We start from the raw sequence: 15581 nt of genomic DNA, 5'->3' as shown, positions 1-15581 counted from the left end.
TTGAAAAGAAATTGTTACCTGGGGATTGTTCAATTTAATTCCGTCCTTTTTTCGGATATTTAGGTAGTCTAAGGTGAAACCGTTTATAGTTCTCCAATACCTGGCTCTTTTTCCTGGCGTTTTTTCTATTTTCTTATCAAAATTCAAATCTTTGAAATGGCGTGTGTATCTGGTAATTTTGTTCTCCTGATGACGAAGTTTTAGCGTCGGAGCAACGAGGATAAAATCCCCTCCATTCAACCAAACAGCTTGGTGCTCTTTTTCTGGCGCCAAAAGTCAGTCTTCGTTTGAAGACACTTGAGGTATTTCGGAAGGAGTGGATCAAGTAGTGCCTTGTCGTCAAGAGAGGCTTTTACTTGCCGGCCATTTTAACTGCGACACTTAACGAACGGGGTAATTTCTGGTGGAATTTATGCCGTTTGCTATTATAATCTGTTTCCGAACGAGACGTCATTGAATCGGAAATTTCAGATGAAACGATTTCTAGCGTATTAATTTGGCGAGAAAAAAGTTGCCTTTAGTTGAAGTTGTCAAAATAAGTAATCAGTTTTAGTTCATCTTTCTGTATTCGCCTTGATTCTGTAGGCAAAAAATACACTGTGTCGACCTTGGTGAAAATACTGTCCGTGACCCAACAAGGCTACGTGTAGTAAAACGCGCACAGAACGATTTCGTTTGTAGGAAAAATCTCTCCAGATGGTGTAATCTATAGCAAGACTTCATCTTACCTATACTGAAGTAATCCCCTGGAAATTCCTCCAAGCCAAGCTTCGAAAATATTCCAATGTTTCTTCTACTCGGTCTGTCTTTTTGATACGGAGAGAAAGCAAGATGTGACGTGACGTCATTAAGACTAACAACATCCCATAATATTTGTAGCTAGTACTGTAATTAATTATCACGCGCGTTCTCTTGGTGCCATGGAAGGAAAAACTTCCGTGATTACGGGTTTTTTTTCATCTGGCAGGCCTGAAAAGGTCAGGTTTTATTTGTGGATAGTTTTACGTCTGGCCATCCATAAAGGTTGGAACGCAATGCATGACGATCTGCTGGACTGTCTTTGTGTCTTGCGTATCTAGAAATAAGAAAGAAAAGGTAGTTTAGCAACTCAGTTCTCCCGCCTTTTAAAAACAACCCTAATCTTATCGATATGGTAGCGCATTCTTGAAATGTTCACTGGGGTTTGAAATCAAAATATGCATGGCTTCATACAAGCTTTCTGCGGTTTCGAAAGGACGTGCACTATCGCTGAAAACATTGCAAATGACAGAGAAACTAACAGTAAGTTCGAAAAATGAATCTTTACCCCGCTCTGGTCTTCTGCGTCGAGTCATGTAGAGTGTTGTTATCCATTTCTGGCGGTGGCAGCTGCGTCTCTGGCTTCACAAGGGACAGTTTCCTTGTGTTTTGTAGTTACACTTGTAAGGAGTTCAGATCATGACGATTTCTGTCCTCTTTTTTGCAACTTACTGGCTTGTAAATTACTTAAAGAGCACAACAGTTGTCAGAAGTGGCTAATCAGTGATAGAAGCTTTAGAAAATGCGAACAGAACAGGATTAAAAGTTTCAACGCCATCGCTTCGAAACACCAAGTCTCATGACTGAGGAACAATGTGAATCGTGACCCTGGCATAGCACTGGGTGTGAACATGTCCTCATGTGATTGGTTAACGAGTTAATCTGTTCCTCATTGCACAACAATATTTGGTTTCCTGACTGTAATTTGTTATTTTTAGTAGCTTCATTTTTCAGTTATTTATTTCGATTACACAATCCATTGGCCAATGCATTAAATAGTTTAATCACATCCCCAGCAGTACAAAATGTTTACTCCAAAATATGTTGAATAATCCGATAAATTATTCACAGCTATTTTGTTTACACCCCTGGGCCAGGAACGAACTGTTTCACCGAAAAGAAAACAAGACAAACCAGTAAGTTTTGAACTAAGGCGAAACAATCATCTCAATTTACCTTATAGAATCAATTTCAAAAATGAAACTAGTTATTCAGGTGTTGTGCAGAGCAATCTAATGTTGAGATCACCAGAAAGCAATCCGCTTCATCGACTCTCTTGACGATGTTTTTCTTCAGTTCTTGGGTTGAAATTAATTATTGATCTCTTGAGAAGGCGGTGAATAGGTTCGTTAAACGTAGCAATATTTAATTATTAATTCTCAAACTAATTAATTATTACGTACTGATGACCCAATCAGGTTACGCCAATTTGGCCAGGTTTATGTATCTTTATATCCAATGAACATACTAATGAAGACACGTCCGATTACTAATCAATACACTTGAATTTTAGTCAGTTTTAATGCTTATTAACGGCATACCAATTCCCGCCGAACTCATTTTATTGAGAACACATATAATGCCATAAACAGTTGTGGTAGAATGGGTCATTTCCGAATTACTTTAAACCTCATTATGAAAGTGAGGCTAATTGAAAGTTTTTGTTATGAAAATTAGTTTTCACACATAAGAAAACAAAACTTATTTTCGTATGAATAGTTTTGCACTTAGCCTCGCTTTCATAATGAGGTTCACAGCAAGTTGGAAATGGCCTATTTCCTTGCCCGGACTTTTTAGCTACCTCCATCACGAATTTGGACAACCAATAGTTCAGCGAAAGAGCGTCCATTTCAGCAATATCTGCACTCACGGCTTCAACCTTGTGTAACTCGTAGTTCTTGAAAAGACAGTGTTACGCCGCAAAATGTTACATTAACCCGAATTGTAACAACGTCTGACGCAAAATGTAACAATTTCTTTAACGCGAATTGTAACAACTTTTTAACCCGAAATGTAACAACTCTGGCCTTGATATATAAAGAAGGAGATTTACACATATCAGGCTTCTTGTCGAGTTAAACGTCTCCTGACAAGTAAATTATGCAAACCTACTGGTCACTTGACCAGTTCAAGATTTTTCTTTATTCATTTGAAAAGTCCCGTTGAGAGAGCTTTTGGAGCAGTTTTTGAGAAGCAACACGGAAGGCGGTCGCTTACGAGAAGTGGTCGCTAGGAAAGATCTGACGGTATTAAATACAATCATTCGATTAAGAAAGGTCTCGTTTTCTCTTGAGTTAAAATGTTAAGCTAAGGAATCGTTTAAGGAAAAGAGGAGAAAAATATCTAAGAGCGCCTAGAATATAGAGCGTAGAGCGGTAGAACAACTCTCTAACCCTTGTTAAATGGTTGATTCAATTTAACTTTCGACTTGACACTTTTAGATTTTTAGCTTCTCTTTACCGTAACTGTGACTCTCTTTGCGTTCTTTGATTAATGATGAAGAAAAGGAACAGTAATTGATGTTACTGTTTCAGGCTGAATTTTAATATATCGAAATTGGGCTATTGCAACCTAGCTCCCTCAAGGTTAGATAATCTAAAATTGGAAACAGTTGAAGGGTACACAATCGAAAATTAAAAACAATTGCAATGAACGAAACGGAGGACTGTAAGTTTCTCGCTTTATCTCGGATCATTGTTTATAAACTGAAATGCTCTGTATAATCCTGTTATTCTCCTATATAGTTAATTGAGATAAATATCAATGCCAAGGTTTTCCGTGGTCAAGAAAAAATCCTTAATGTTATGAGAGCTCTGCTTAAGGGGTTTATCTGAATGATCACAACATGGTAAGTTTCATCCACTGACAGATAAAGTTACCTCCACCTAGTTCGTTTTGTCCGTATTAGAAAGATGTTGGTCTCCATTATTTTTTAGCATGGCAGGATCGAGCGACATAAACTTGCAACAACAGAACTGGAACTATATTTCCCAGTTCGAAACCATCCAATAACATCTATATACAGCTCCATACATAGCACCACATGAGAGTGTTGCTCGGTCCCTTTCATTTGAGTAGTCGAACCTTGGGTTTAATCCACACACCCGCACGCTCTATCCACAACCATACTCCCCTCCCCCCTCCCTTCCACTCCCATCCTTTCCTTGAAGTGCACACACTGTAGCCACCACCTCCACAAAAGGTGGGTAACTGTAGTAATCCTCTTGATAAATGTGCCTCCTTAGTGGACATGACTTTTGAGATGTTTATCTTTGATATGAGACAGGAGGTAGCTTTCTACTGATGTGGTCTCCATGTTGTATTGTTTGGCCTAAAATATGTCGAGGGTCTTAAACTCTGGATGCCCAAACGTTTTTCGTTTAAATATTGAACGGGTTAGGGTCTGCTGTCAGAAAAGAGTTAGACAATACGTTTTAGGAATAAATTTATTCACACCTAAGAAAGAATAAATACAAAAAGATTATTAAGGTCATCGCTGCAATAAGATCACATTCTTCATTTTCCTGTGGAAGATATGGAAAAATTTCAACAAGTTAGAGCGAAAGAGGCATCGTGAGATGTAAAGGCATAACATTCAGAGCAAGGAGGATGATGAATGAAGCAATTTCTCATAGAAATAATAACGAATAAAGGCTCGGGAAGATAGATTCAGTTTAATGTTTGTTACAATTTCATGATTTGTCAGGTAGTAAATTTAGAATAAATAAATAAATAAATAAACAAATAAATATAAACAGATCTTCCTAAATCTTACAAATGTTAGGAAAAAAGAAACAAAATGAAAGAACAAAAGAAAGCAAAGGTAACATAGTACCACGCAAGGCCTCTGTAGAAAGGTTTCTTCCTGGCCACAGGAAGTCGAGATCTCTTAAATCAACTGAGTTAGTCTTTTTAGCCTGGTTGTGTGTTAGTTGACTGCCCAGCTGTTTTTGACTTACCTCAGGTTCGCCACGTGCATTTTCATTCGGCTGGGGGCATGCTATACCCCTAAAAAAAAAAAAAAAAAAAACAATAACAAGATTTGAACCATTTAAGCCTCGAGGGAAATGTTGAATGCTTCTGAATGGGGGACCATGTGATGTACCATTTTAAAAAGGTATTTTTATGGGGTATGCTATAAACTGTACCTACAGCGATGAAGGAGGTTACAGATTAGATTGAGAAGTGTCCAATACGAACAAGAAAGAAAAACATTTAAAATTTTACTCTTCCTTGTACATATTGGATATACCCCTAAATTAAAGCTTAATTTGTAGCTATCAGTGCATTGGTTGTTGTAAGATATCAATTGGATCCTAAAAGTACAAACTAAGGGGAAAAGTTCCAAACGTTAGAAGGATTGTAAATCAAGTTTCAAATAAGAGGGGAACATGATTTTATGCTTTTAGTTTTGGTTGTGGAAATTGCATACAAACTGACCAAATATAAACTAAGCTCTTAATTCCATCTTGTTCCATATGGTACTACTGGGCATTTAAAAATTAAGACATTAACACCCAAAAGTGTTTGAGTCATATATATTGTAATTTTTTTCTCATACCATAATAATAATTATTTTAGGTGTATACAGGGCCCCTCAGGATAACAGCCCCGTGGCTGATTGGGCCACCCTGTCTAAATAAAGTTCACTTACTTACTTACTTACTTACTTACTTACATTTAAATCTCAAAATGGTCAGTCTAATGTTTCTTACAGTAAGTAAACGTTCTTTTTGGTAGCAAGAGGTAATTTAAACTACTGAAAATAACATCTTGATTTACACAGAAAAAGGTCCAAATCTTCATTGTATGAAATTTTTAATAATCTATTAAATATATGCCATTTATAAATAAGGGTATAACGAAACAACGTTGGCCCTATTCACTTGCATAACCCTTAACTTGAATTGCCGGCTAAACTGTTTTAATGACAGTTTTGTGAGCTTCGACACTCTCTTTGCTAAGAGGGTCCAATAATCAAACTTCAAGGTTACTCCCAAATTGCATTCTGTAAAGTACTGGAAAAACATTCGGCACCATAGGAGAAAACAGCTGAAGAGCTTTTACTTGAATGGGATTCAAACTTATGACCGAATCACATGAGCGACTTTGACTCTGATAGTGCAAGAGGTGCTTATCTAATTTTTGTGAATACGCTGAAAAAAAAAATCATAAATAAAAAAAAGGAAACATAATTCTCATGATAGTCTGTGTAAGTAGATTCCTGATACAATCATGGTATAAATCAAAGACTGGCATTTGCTCTGACTTCCTGTAGGTGTTCACCCTTTCTAACACCCAACTGAACTGGTTACCAATTTCGGTTAAGACTTACTTTACATACCTGATAGGGTAATGTCGACCACCGGGCTCCGTGCACTGTTGGACCAATCGCCCCCTTTCAGTATACTGCAGCTGCTAAGGAAGAGATGTTGAAATAAGCTACGGCAGGCAATATTTTATCTAAACAATTTTTCTTACAGATTCACATGGGAAACCTTGCAAAACTTGGGAACTCTTACCTGAGGAGGTGGCTCAAGCTCGTCATTTATTGAAGAGCCTTGACTTTCAGTCGCTACCGCTAACCTTTCTTGTTCTTCATCAACGTCAGTGGCTTCACTCTCACTGAAAGCACCAAAACAAAGGTAACTTAAGTCGATACTAGGTAGAGGGTTACCAGCATTATATATACCAAGTATTGATATATCGTTAAAACTGCCTTATGCTGCTTCCATGATACTGCTAGTGCCTAGGATGGCCAGTCTTGCCTTGTTTAGTTTGTTTTCGTACTTTTCGTCTGCATTCCCATTAAGTTTAAGGTTAGAACATCCCTTAATCCCTATGAATTGGCTTAAAGGAGTCACATACAGTAAGAATTAACACAATTAAAGTAATTGGATATACTTAACAGTTTTGGCAAGTTCTTAGGGGTGTAGATTTCGGCTCAAGGCTTGATCATATCACAAGCTGCGAAAGTGTTTTCAAAGCCTCATAAAATTCAGTAGGTTGTTGTGTTCATTACCGGCTCTACAAAAGTCATCAAACCAATAAAACGAACTTCCGGAAATAATGGTTTTGTTATTTAGCAATGACTGGAACTTGAAGCGGTTATGAATGGCTTAGAGGTATTATCAAAGCATCCCTTAAAATGTAAAGTACTGGCCTGGAATCTTGTTGTTTCTTACCTGTAGTTCTTTTCATCCTCGTCAGATGAACTTGCTGCGTTATTTTCCTTTGAAAGATACAAAAGAGATCTCATGAGCGTAAAGGAAGAAATTGATAAACAGATCAAATATTACCGTACCAAACCCAACAGAAATTTTCCTATCCAAAATATAATTTCCACACTAGGGAAAGTTGTTTTCGTTTCCATATTAGAGTACAATGAAGTCGCTTGACTTTTTGTTTAATCAAATCTCGCTTCAGACAATTTGTTCCAAGTTTTAACTATTAAATTGAAGTTCTTACTTTTTGCTCCTTTGAAGCCATCTGCAGAAAAAAAAAAAAAACAAATACGTTATTTTCGTATTTTGTTTGTACTGAATTTATGGGATAACGTTTTGTGCATTTATCTAAAAAAAAAATGAATAATATGGAATATCAATGACCTGATGATTGTATGCAAGAGGAACTGTGGTAATTGATTGCGTGATGAATAATCACGCAAGTTTACCCAAGGAGAAACAGGAAAACTATTGAAATAGGAGACCGGTATAGCTTAATAACTTTGATTTCCGGCATGGTTTCATGGTTCCAACCACAGACGCAAAGGTAAAAAGTGATCTCTGAAAGTCCAAGATTTATTGCAGAATGAAACTTCAAATAAAACTTTTGGGATTCGTTTAAGATAGTTATCCTTCATGGGTCGGCAGGCAATTGAAATTAATATCGACTCAAGATGGAGAGCCCGACAAAGGCTTATGTTTGTGTTAGATTAGCCATTTGTCAGGACAATTAACGCAATAAATGTTTCATGCTTGAACAGTGTTAAGTTTAAACTTATCAACATGGAGTGTTGTGTACAAACTTGCTTGTTGTTTTGATTCAGTGATAAAGGCATAATCAGATTAACAGTCATCACCGTCATAAGATCCTGTTCTTAGTGATAATTGAGCTATTATAAATCGCGTCCGATTACATATCCTTTGGGAAAACACAGCTGTGTTTATTCTCCCGCCGCGGGAAGTTTACCACACCGCTAACCACACCGTTACAATCAAGTTTGTCAAACGTCTTCAAGCGGTGTGTTTTCAAGAAATCTCATTGTTCGTTTTTTTTTTTTTTTTTTACCTTAGTGTCTGTAAGACCGGTGAACGGGGAACTCGTGGCTTATCAACATGTCTGTTTTCATGTTGGACTCAGCATGCGGCTCTCTTGATAAAGATAGAACGCGATGTATTTTAACGTGTCACACTCGATAAATTCACACGTTGTTAAAATTTACGGAAGTACTCGTGTAGAAGGCTACGCACGTTCATGATAAATTAAAATATTACTTCCACCGTGTTCAGTTTGCTGCCATGAATATTTCTGGTATTTAGGTGTTTGCTGAACCGTTCATAGTTAGGCTTAACACTATTCCAATACTTAGCTCTCTCTAGTTTTGTTTTTTTTTTTTTTTAAGTTTCTCGTATTTTACGCCTACACGTTAAAACTTTCGATTCATTTCTTCCAAATGTTTTGCGTATCGAGCATTACCTTTTGCACAATGACAGTCTTAACGCTGAGGTAACAAATCTCCTCTCATCGGTCAACTACGGAGTTCGGCGCTCATTTCTGCCGTCAAGTTAGCCTTTGTGCGAAAAATACCACCAGCTATGCGAGCCATTTTGAAAGGGCTTGTGAAATGGCAACTCGTTGTGAACAGAGGTATGGCGACTGTGCCGAACACATTCATTTTCAACAGAGCGGTGTATTAAGACGTTGATTTCGAGTGCAATTCGTCGCTTAATTGTCCTTTACCACCATTGTAGGGTCACTGAATGAGAAAATCATTGAATCGAAAAAAAATTTCAATACCCACGATAGCTTGGCCACCTTCTTTCCAAATAAGTGCAAGTTTGACTCTTGTGTTCGCTTCGATGTTGCGCAGGCCAAAATGCATGTCTTTTTAGAAGGAAAATACTTTGAAATGGTGAAAAGAACTGTAATGGTGTATAGTGGGCTTTCATCTTACCTTTACTTGGTCAGATGTTTTTCTTGTGGACGGCGTTTCGAAAATAATTCGGCAGCACCTTTCACCAGAGACCTAGTTTCGACGACCGACGAACCAGCTTCATCTTTGTAACCTGGCATTTTATGATGTTTCTCCCTCGCGCGCGCGAAGTTTAATTAATGCGCGCGTGCTCTCTGTTTGGGATTTCGCTTGATAATAGGTGCCATAGAAAGGAATAATCTCCATTGTGCTTTGTTTTCATCTGTCAGGTCATCCATTAACGTTGGAATGGAATCCATGGGCAACCACTGTGGACATTTGCGTCTGCAAATAAAAATATAATTTTATGTTAGCGACTGTGTTTTGCTCGCTTTTTTAAACGAACCCTAATCTTACCGATAGGCAAGTACCTATTTAGACTTCAAAAAAAGTTCATAGTCTCATCAGTGAGGGCTTCATTCCAGTCAGTTTGCAGTTTCGCTACGTTCTGTGGCACATGAGGAATGCTGCAGCTAACTAACAGCAAGTGTAGAAAGTCATCTTTTCTTTACCCCCTCTTCTTCGGTGCTGAGGCATGTAAATTCTCCGCTCAAAGTTGGCCGTGGTGGTGGTGGCAGTAGCGCGTTTGGCTTCATCAGACTTAGTTTCCTTCTGGTCATGGTTTCGATTAAATGCGTTTTGATGGTGACGATGTTTGTCCTCTTCTGCAAATTACTGACAGGGAAGTCACGTAAACAGTAAAGCATTCATCAGAAGTGGACGATCTCTGATAAAATCTTCACAACAGATAAACAGAGTGTTACAAGAGGTAAACAGAGTATTATTCACCATCCGTTGAAGCTCCGAGTCTTGTGACTCGAGAAGAATAAATGACCTTTACATTTCGTTCGGCTTAGTGGTCCAAGGGTTCTCTTGTGATTGGATGGGTAACCTCAATATCTGGTTTCCTTTTGTTTTAAACGGTTTGACAGTCATATGTTATTTTTGGAACATTGAGCTTTCGGCTATTTGTTTCGATTGAATAACCCTGTAGGAATGTATTATCTCTCTAGCATCAAGAATGGAAATAACGAAAGCTGTTAAATAATAGGCTTACTGTATAGACCCTGAGGGCTAGAAGATTGCTGTTTCCTAACATAAAGCGAAATAACCTTCTAATCTTTAATAATTCAGAATTGTTCACATGATGTTCTTGAAAAGAACTTTGCCATTATCTTCGTCGGTATTTCTTAAATTTTCGTGATACATGTTGTTGTGTGATTGACATTAATTAATTATTGATCACTCGGTAAAATAACTCGGCATATGTTACGAAATTTCTGGACTTCTTGATCGGAGATTAAGATGAAGAGGTCAGCAATGCATGTGTGTATTACGGAAGTCTTAAGCCCAGTCTTTTATAATAGCTCATTAGGTTACTTTATAGCACTTGTCACAGGAATGTGATTTCATAAGCTTAGTCATTACCACCCCCCCCCCCCCCCCAAGATAAATCAGTAGCACTGTATTCGTAACATAGTCCATCCTTTTTGGTGTTTGTTTACCTCTCTCTCGACCAATTGCTGCAAAGTTCATGCTTTAAGTATTTTTGTTTTATTTTCTTGTCATCTTTAGTGCTTGTCGTACTTTTTCATTTAATGTTGATTTTTTAGAATTTAGTGTATCCTGCAGAAAGGGGTTAGCTGTTGACAAACTTCCTTCGTTCTCGATGTCATTAGAACCACAGTACAAAGTATTATAGTCACAACTCAGTGGCAAAAGCTATTGTGAATCAACTGTAGTCAAATCTAATACTAGAAATACGTGACTCTCAAATCAACGCGAGGCTGGGGCTGTGTGGACGGTTGATTTAACTACCCAAGAGACTACACGGAGAACGGAGAGGTGAGTGGAGTCCATTGAACACAGACTGGCTCTCAGAAATGTCACCTTGGCTGATTTAAAAGAGTACGTTAGACAACAGGCGTTTTCAAGCTATGACGGTCAGGTAATATAGAAGATCACTGAATATGCACGAAGACGAAACGAAGCTGTCAGTGGTCAGTGTGCGCACAGATTTATCTGAACGGAGATAGCATGGGAAAAAGAAGGCACAAATCCGTTTTCTTTGTTGTCATGCGCGGCCAGTATGATACATTACTCCGCTGGCCATTCAGACAGAAGGTCACGTTCATGTTAATGGTTCAGGATAACGTGGAACACGTGATCGACGCCTTCAGGCCTGATCCAAGCAGCTCCTTTTTCGAGAGGCCGAGAAGAGAGACCAACATCGCCAGTGGGTGCCGCATTTTCTGCTCCTTGACTGAATTGAATAACAACGCTTATGTTAGTATTTTTTGTTTTATTTTCATGTCATCTTTACTGGTTGTCGTACTTTTTCATTTAATGTTGATTTTTTAGAATTTAGTGTATCCTGTAGAGAGGGATAAGCTGTTGATGACTTCTTTCGTTGTCGATGTCACAAGAACCACAGTAGAAAGTATTATCGTCACAACTCATTGGTAAAAAGCGATTGTGAATCAACTGTAGTCAAATATAATACTAGAAATACGTGACTCGCAAATCAACGCGAGGCTAGGGCTGTGTGGACAGTTGATTTGAAGTGAAGGAATGTGTTAAGGCAGCTAGAAAGTATGAACTGTCTCGTTCTTTATGATACTGATTGAGAGGATAGAAATATTGCGAGAATACAGTGAAAGGATCACCTCCTTAGAGAGAAAAAACTGGCCTATGTGAATATATCGGGTGCAACGCCATTTAACCAGCGTGTTCCTCATGCGGAAAGTAGCTTACCGAATACCGATATTACCAGAAGACTGACGAACGTTGAGAACAAACCTGCGGACCACGAAGTGCTTTTCGTGGAAAATACTCGTACTACGGTGGAGACAAGTCCAAATTTGCAAATGTAAAAAAAAAAGTGTAGGCTACCCAAGAGACTACACGGAGAACGGGGAGGCCGATGGAGTCCATTGAACACACACTGGCTCTCAGAAATGCCTTCTTGGCTGATTTAGAAGAGGACGTTAGACAACAGGAGTTTTCAAGCTTTGACGGCCAGTTAATATGGAAGATCACTGAATATGTACGAAGACGAAACGAAGCCGTCAGTGGTCAGCAGGTGTCCTTCTACAGCCCATGCTTCTACACTGGTCGCTATGGATACAAGATGTGAGCACGGATTTTTTATCTGAACGGAGATGGCATGGGAAACGGAAGGCACAAATCCGTTTTCTTTGTTGTCATGCGCGGCCAGTATGATACATTTCTCCGCTGGCCATTCAGACAGCAAGTCACGTTCGTGTTAATGGATCAGGATAACGTGGAAAACATGATCGACGCCTTCAGGCCTGATCCAAGCAGCTTCTCCTTCAAGAGGCTGAGAAGAGAGACCAACATCGCCAGTGAGTGCCCGGGTCATGTTCTGCTCCTTGACTGAATTGTTAAAACACGCTTATGTTAGTATTTTTTGTTTTATTTTCATGTCATCTTCAGTGGTTGTCGTACTTTTTCATTTAATGTTGATTTTTTAGAATTTAGTGTATCCTGTAGAGAGGGATAAGCTGTTGACAACTTCCTTCGTTGTCGATGTCACAAGAACCACAGTAGCAAGTATTATGGTAAGAACTCATTGGTAAAAAGCGATTCTAAATCAACTGTAGTCAAATATAATACTAGAAATACGTGGCTTGCAATTCAACGCGAGGCTAGGGCTGTGTGGACAGTTGAGTTAAAGTGAAGGAATGTGTTAAGGCAGCTAGAAAGTATGAATTGTCCCGTTCTTTATGATAGTGATTGAGAGGATACAAGAATTGCGAGAACACATTGAGAGATTCGCCCCCTTAGAGAGAAAATTGGCCTCCTATCTAAATATATCGGTTGCAAACCCATTTAACCAACCTGTTTTTAATGCGGAAAGTAGCTTACCGAATACCGATATTACCAGAAGACTGACGAACCTTGAGAACAAACCTGCGGACCACGAAGTGCTTTTGGTGGAAAATAATCGTACTACGGTGGAGACAAGTCTAAAGTGGCAATCGTAAAAGACAAGTGGAGGCTACCCAAGAAACGGAGGGGCGGATGGAGTCCATTGAACACACCCTGGCTCTCAGAAATGCCTTCTTGGCTGATTTACAAGAGGACGTTAGACAACAGGAATTTTCAAGCTATAACGGCCAGTTAATATGGAAGATCACTGAATATGTACGAAGACGAAACGAAGCCATCAGTGGTCAGCAGGTGTCTTTCTGCAGCCCATGCTTCTACACCGGTCGCCATGGATACAAGATGTGCTCACGGATTTATCTGAACGGAGAAGGAAAGCACAAATTCGTTTTCTTTGTTGTCATGCGCGGCCAGTATGATACATTACTCAGCTGGCCATTCAGACAGAAGGACACGTTCATGTTGATGGTTTAGGATTACGTGGAACTCGTGCTAGACGCCTTCAGGCCTGATCCAAGCACTTCATCCTTCCAGAGGCCGAAACGAAAGACCAACATCGCCAGTGGGTGCCCCATGCATGTTCTGCTCTTTGACTGAATTGAATAACCACGCCTAATAAGTATTTCTTGTTTTATTTTCATGTCATCTTTAGTGGTTGTCGTACTTTTTCATTTGATGTTGATTTTTTTAGAATTTAGTGTATCCTGTAGAGAGGGATAAGCTGTTGATAACTTGTAGAAAGTATTATGGTCAGAACTCAGTGGCAAAAGCGATTGTGAATCAACTGTAGTCAAATGTAATACTAGAAATACGTGACTTGCAAATCACGCGAGGCTTGGGCTGTGTGGACAGTTGATTTGAAGTGAGGGAATGTGTCAAGGCAGCTAGAAAGTATGAATTGTCTCGTTCTTTATGATACTGAATGGGAGGATAGAAATATTGCGTGAATATAGTGAGAGGATCACCTCCTTAGAGAGAAAACTGGCCTCCTATCTAAATATATCGGTTGCAACCCCATTTAACCAACGTGTTTTTAATGCGGAAAGTAGCTTACCGAATACCGATATTACCAGAAGACTGACGAACCTTGAGAACAAACCTGCGGACCACGAACTGCTTTTGGTGGAAAATAATCGTACCACGGTGGAGACGAGTCGAGAAGTGGCAAATGTTAAAAGACAAGTGGAGACTACCCATGAGACTACACGGAGAACGGAGAGGTGGATGGAGTCCATTGAACACACACTGGCTCTCAGAAATGTTACCTGGGCTGATTTAGAAGAGTACGTTAGACAACAGGAATTTTCAAGCTATGACGGCCAGTTAATATGGAAGATCACTGAATATGTACGAAGACGAAACGAAGCCGTCAGTGGTCAGCAGGTGTCTTTCTACAGTCCGTGCTTCTTTACTAGTCGCTATGGTAACGAGATGTGCGCACGGATTTATCTGAACGGAGATGGCATGGGACGAGGAACGCACATCTCCGTTTTCTTTGTTGTCATGCGCGGCCAGTATGATGCATTACTCCGCTGGCCATTCAGACAGAAGGTCACGTTCATGTTGATGGATCAGGATAACGTGGAACACGTGATCGACGCCTTCAGGCCTGATCCAAGCAGCTCATCCTTTCAGAGGCCGAGAAGAGAGACCAACATCGCCAGTGGGTGCCCCATGTTCTGCTCTTTGACGGAATTGAGTAACCACGCTTATATTAGCGTTTTTTGTTTTATTTTCATGTCATCTTAAGTGGTTGTCGTACTTTTTCATTTAATGTTGCTTTTTTAGAATTTAGTGTATCCTGTAGAGAGGGATAAGGTGTTAACAACTTCCTTCGTTGTCGATGTCACAAGAACCACAGTGCATAGTATTATGGTCACATCTCATTGGCAAAACCGATTGTGAATCAACTGTAGTCAAATATATTACTAGAAATACGTGGCGCGCAATTCAACACGAGGCTAGGGCGATGTGGACAGTTGATTTGAAGTGAAGGAATGTGTTAAGGCAGCTAGAAAGTCTGAATTGTCTCGTTCTTTATGATACTGAATGAGAGGATAGAAATATTGCGTGAATACAGTGAGAGGATCACCTCCTTAGAGAGAAATTCAATTCAATTCAATTTATTTGCCATTAACAAAAAAATACAACATAAATACATTATAGACGACACGCAATATTCTTACTATTACAATATTCATACGTGACTATTTACAATATTAAATGTGTTAAAGGCTAGGAAGCCTATATAGAAGCCGGGGGCTTATTAACTATAGGCTTCCTAGAACTATTGGATAAACCATAGAAGTTAAGGGTACTGATTGAAATTTCCAATTAAATTTTTTTTTTAAAAGAAGAAAAAAAAAAAGGAAAGGAAGAAAAAAAAGAAAAGGTAAAGAAAAGGTGTGTAGCTCAACAAAGAGTCAATTTAACTTAGATAGAAGGAATTTTTTAAGTCTTTTGCCAAACAAACTGATAGTTTCACTGTTTTGAATTTCACGACTTAGCGAGTTGAAAAACGAAGGACCTTGAAACCGAATTGAGAATTTTCGAAGATTAGTTCGACAATAAGGTATATAGAAAAGGTTGGAATTTCTTGTTTTATAAGAATGTATTTGACTTGCAAGAGTAAACATATCACGAAAATAATTTGGAAGTAAGCTTCTTTTAAAAAGATACA

General features: G+C 38.9%; 2 protein-coding genes, 1 long non-coding RNA gene and 2 pseudogenes across 20 annotated transcripts in view; 4 read left to right on the top strand and 1 right to left on the bottom strand.

The window, feature by feature from the left end:
* LOC146479723 (uncharacterized) overlaps positions 1-15581 on the top strand; it is a 199417-nt gene that overhangs the window by 165174 nt on the left and 18662 nt on the right. For all 11 annotated transcript variants that reach the window (XR_014864888.1, XR_014864889.1, XR_014864887.1 and 8 more), the window contains one exon: positions 6282-6443. This is a non-coding gene — a long non-coding RNA (uncharacterized LOC146479723). The remainder of the gene's footprint in view (positions 1-6281; positions 6444-15581) is intronic.
* LOC146479730 (uncharacterized) lies at positions 78-9224 on the bottom strand. 7 transcript variants are annotated; one of them, XM_085110592.1, is made up of 7 exons: positions 6984-7260; positions 6321-6423; positions 6143-6216; positions 4758-4806; positions 4301-4322; positions 3684-3797; positions 1003-1075 (listed from the first exon to the last, which is right to left on the bottom strand). In XM_085110592.1, exons 1-6 carry the CDS (start codon positions 7055-7057, stop codon positions 3724-3726), a joined length of 396 nt encoding a protein of 131 aa, XP_084966718.1. In that variant the 5' UTR covers positions 7058-7260; the 3' UTR covers positions 1003-1075; positions 3684-3723. The 7 variants fall into 7 exon arrangements, with proteins under 7 accessions (XP_084966715.1, XP_084966714.1, XP_084966718.1 ...); XM_085110589.1 differs by lacking the exon at positions 3684-3797 and having other exon boundaries at positions 78-1075; positions 4255-4322; positions 6143-6213; XM_085110588.1 differs by lacking the exon at positions 3684-3797 and having other exon boundaries at positions 82-1075; positions 4255-4322.
* Positions 10148-14695, top strand: LOC146479727 (TNF receptor-associated factor 2-like). Of its 2 annotated transcripts, XM_085110579.1 has the most exons (2): positions 10148-11805; positions 13994-14695. In XM_085110579.1, the coding sequence occupies exon 2, from the start codon at positions 14126-14128 to the stop codon at positions 14648-14650; it is 525 nt and encodes a 174-aa protein (XP_084966705.1). In that variant the 5' UTR covers positions 10148-11805; positions 13994-14125; the 3' UTR covers positions 14651-14695. The 2 variants fall into 2 exon arrangements, with proteins under 2 accessions (XP_084966705.1, XP_084966703.1); XM_085110577.1 differs by lacking the exon at positions 10148-11805 and having other exon boundaries at positions 13774-14695.
* Positions 11795-12422, top strand: LOC146479729 (TNF receptor-associated factor 2 pseudogene; annotated as a pseudogene).
* LOC146479728 (TNF receptor-associated factor 2 pseudogene) lies at positions 12423-13517 on the top strand (annotated as a pseudogene).

This window comes from Pavona decussata, unplaced genomic scaffold, assembly GCF_977016875.1.
Source record: "Pavona decussata unplaced genomic scaffold, jaPavDecu1.1 SCAFFOLD_58, whole genome shotgun sequence".
Classification (NCBI taxonomy): domain Eukaryota; kingdom Metazoa; phylum Cnidaria; class Anthozoa; order Scleractinia; family Agariciidae; genus Pavona; species Pavona decussata.
Note: the sequence above shows the minus strand (reverse complement) of the source record. Positions and strands in the feature narration are given on the sequence as shown.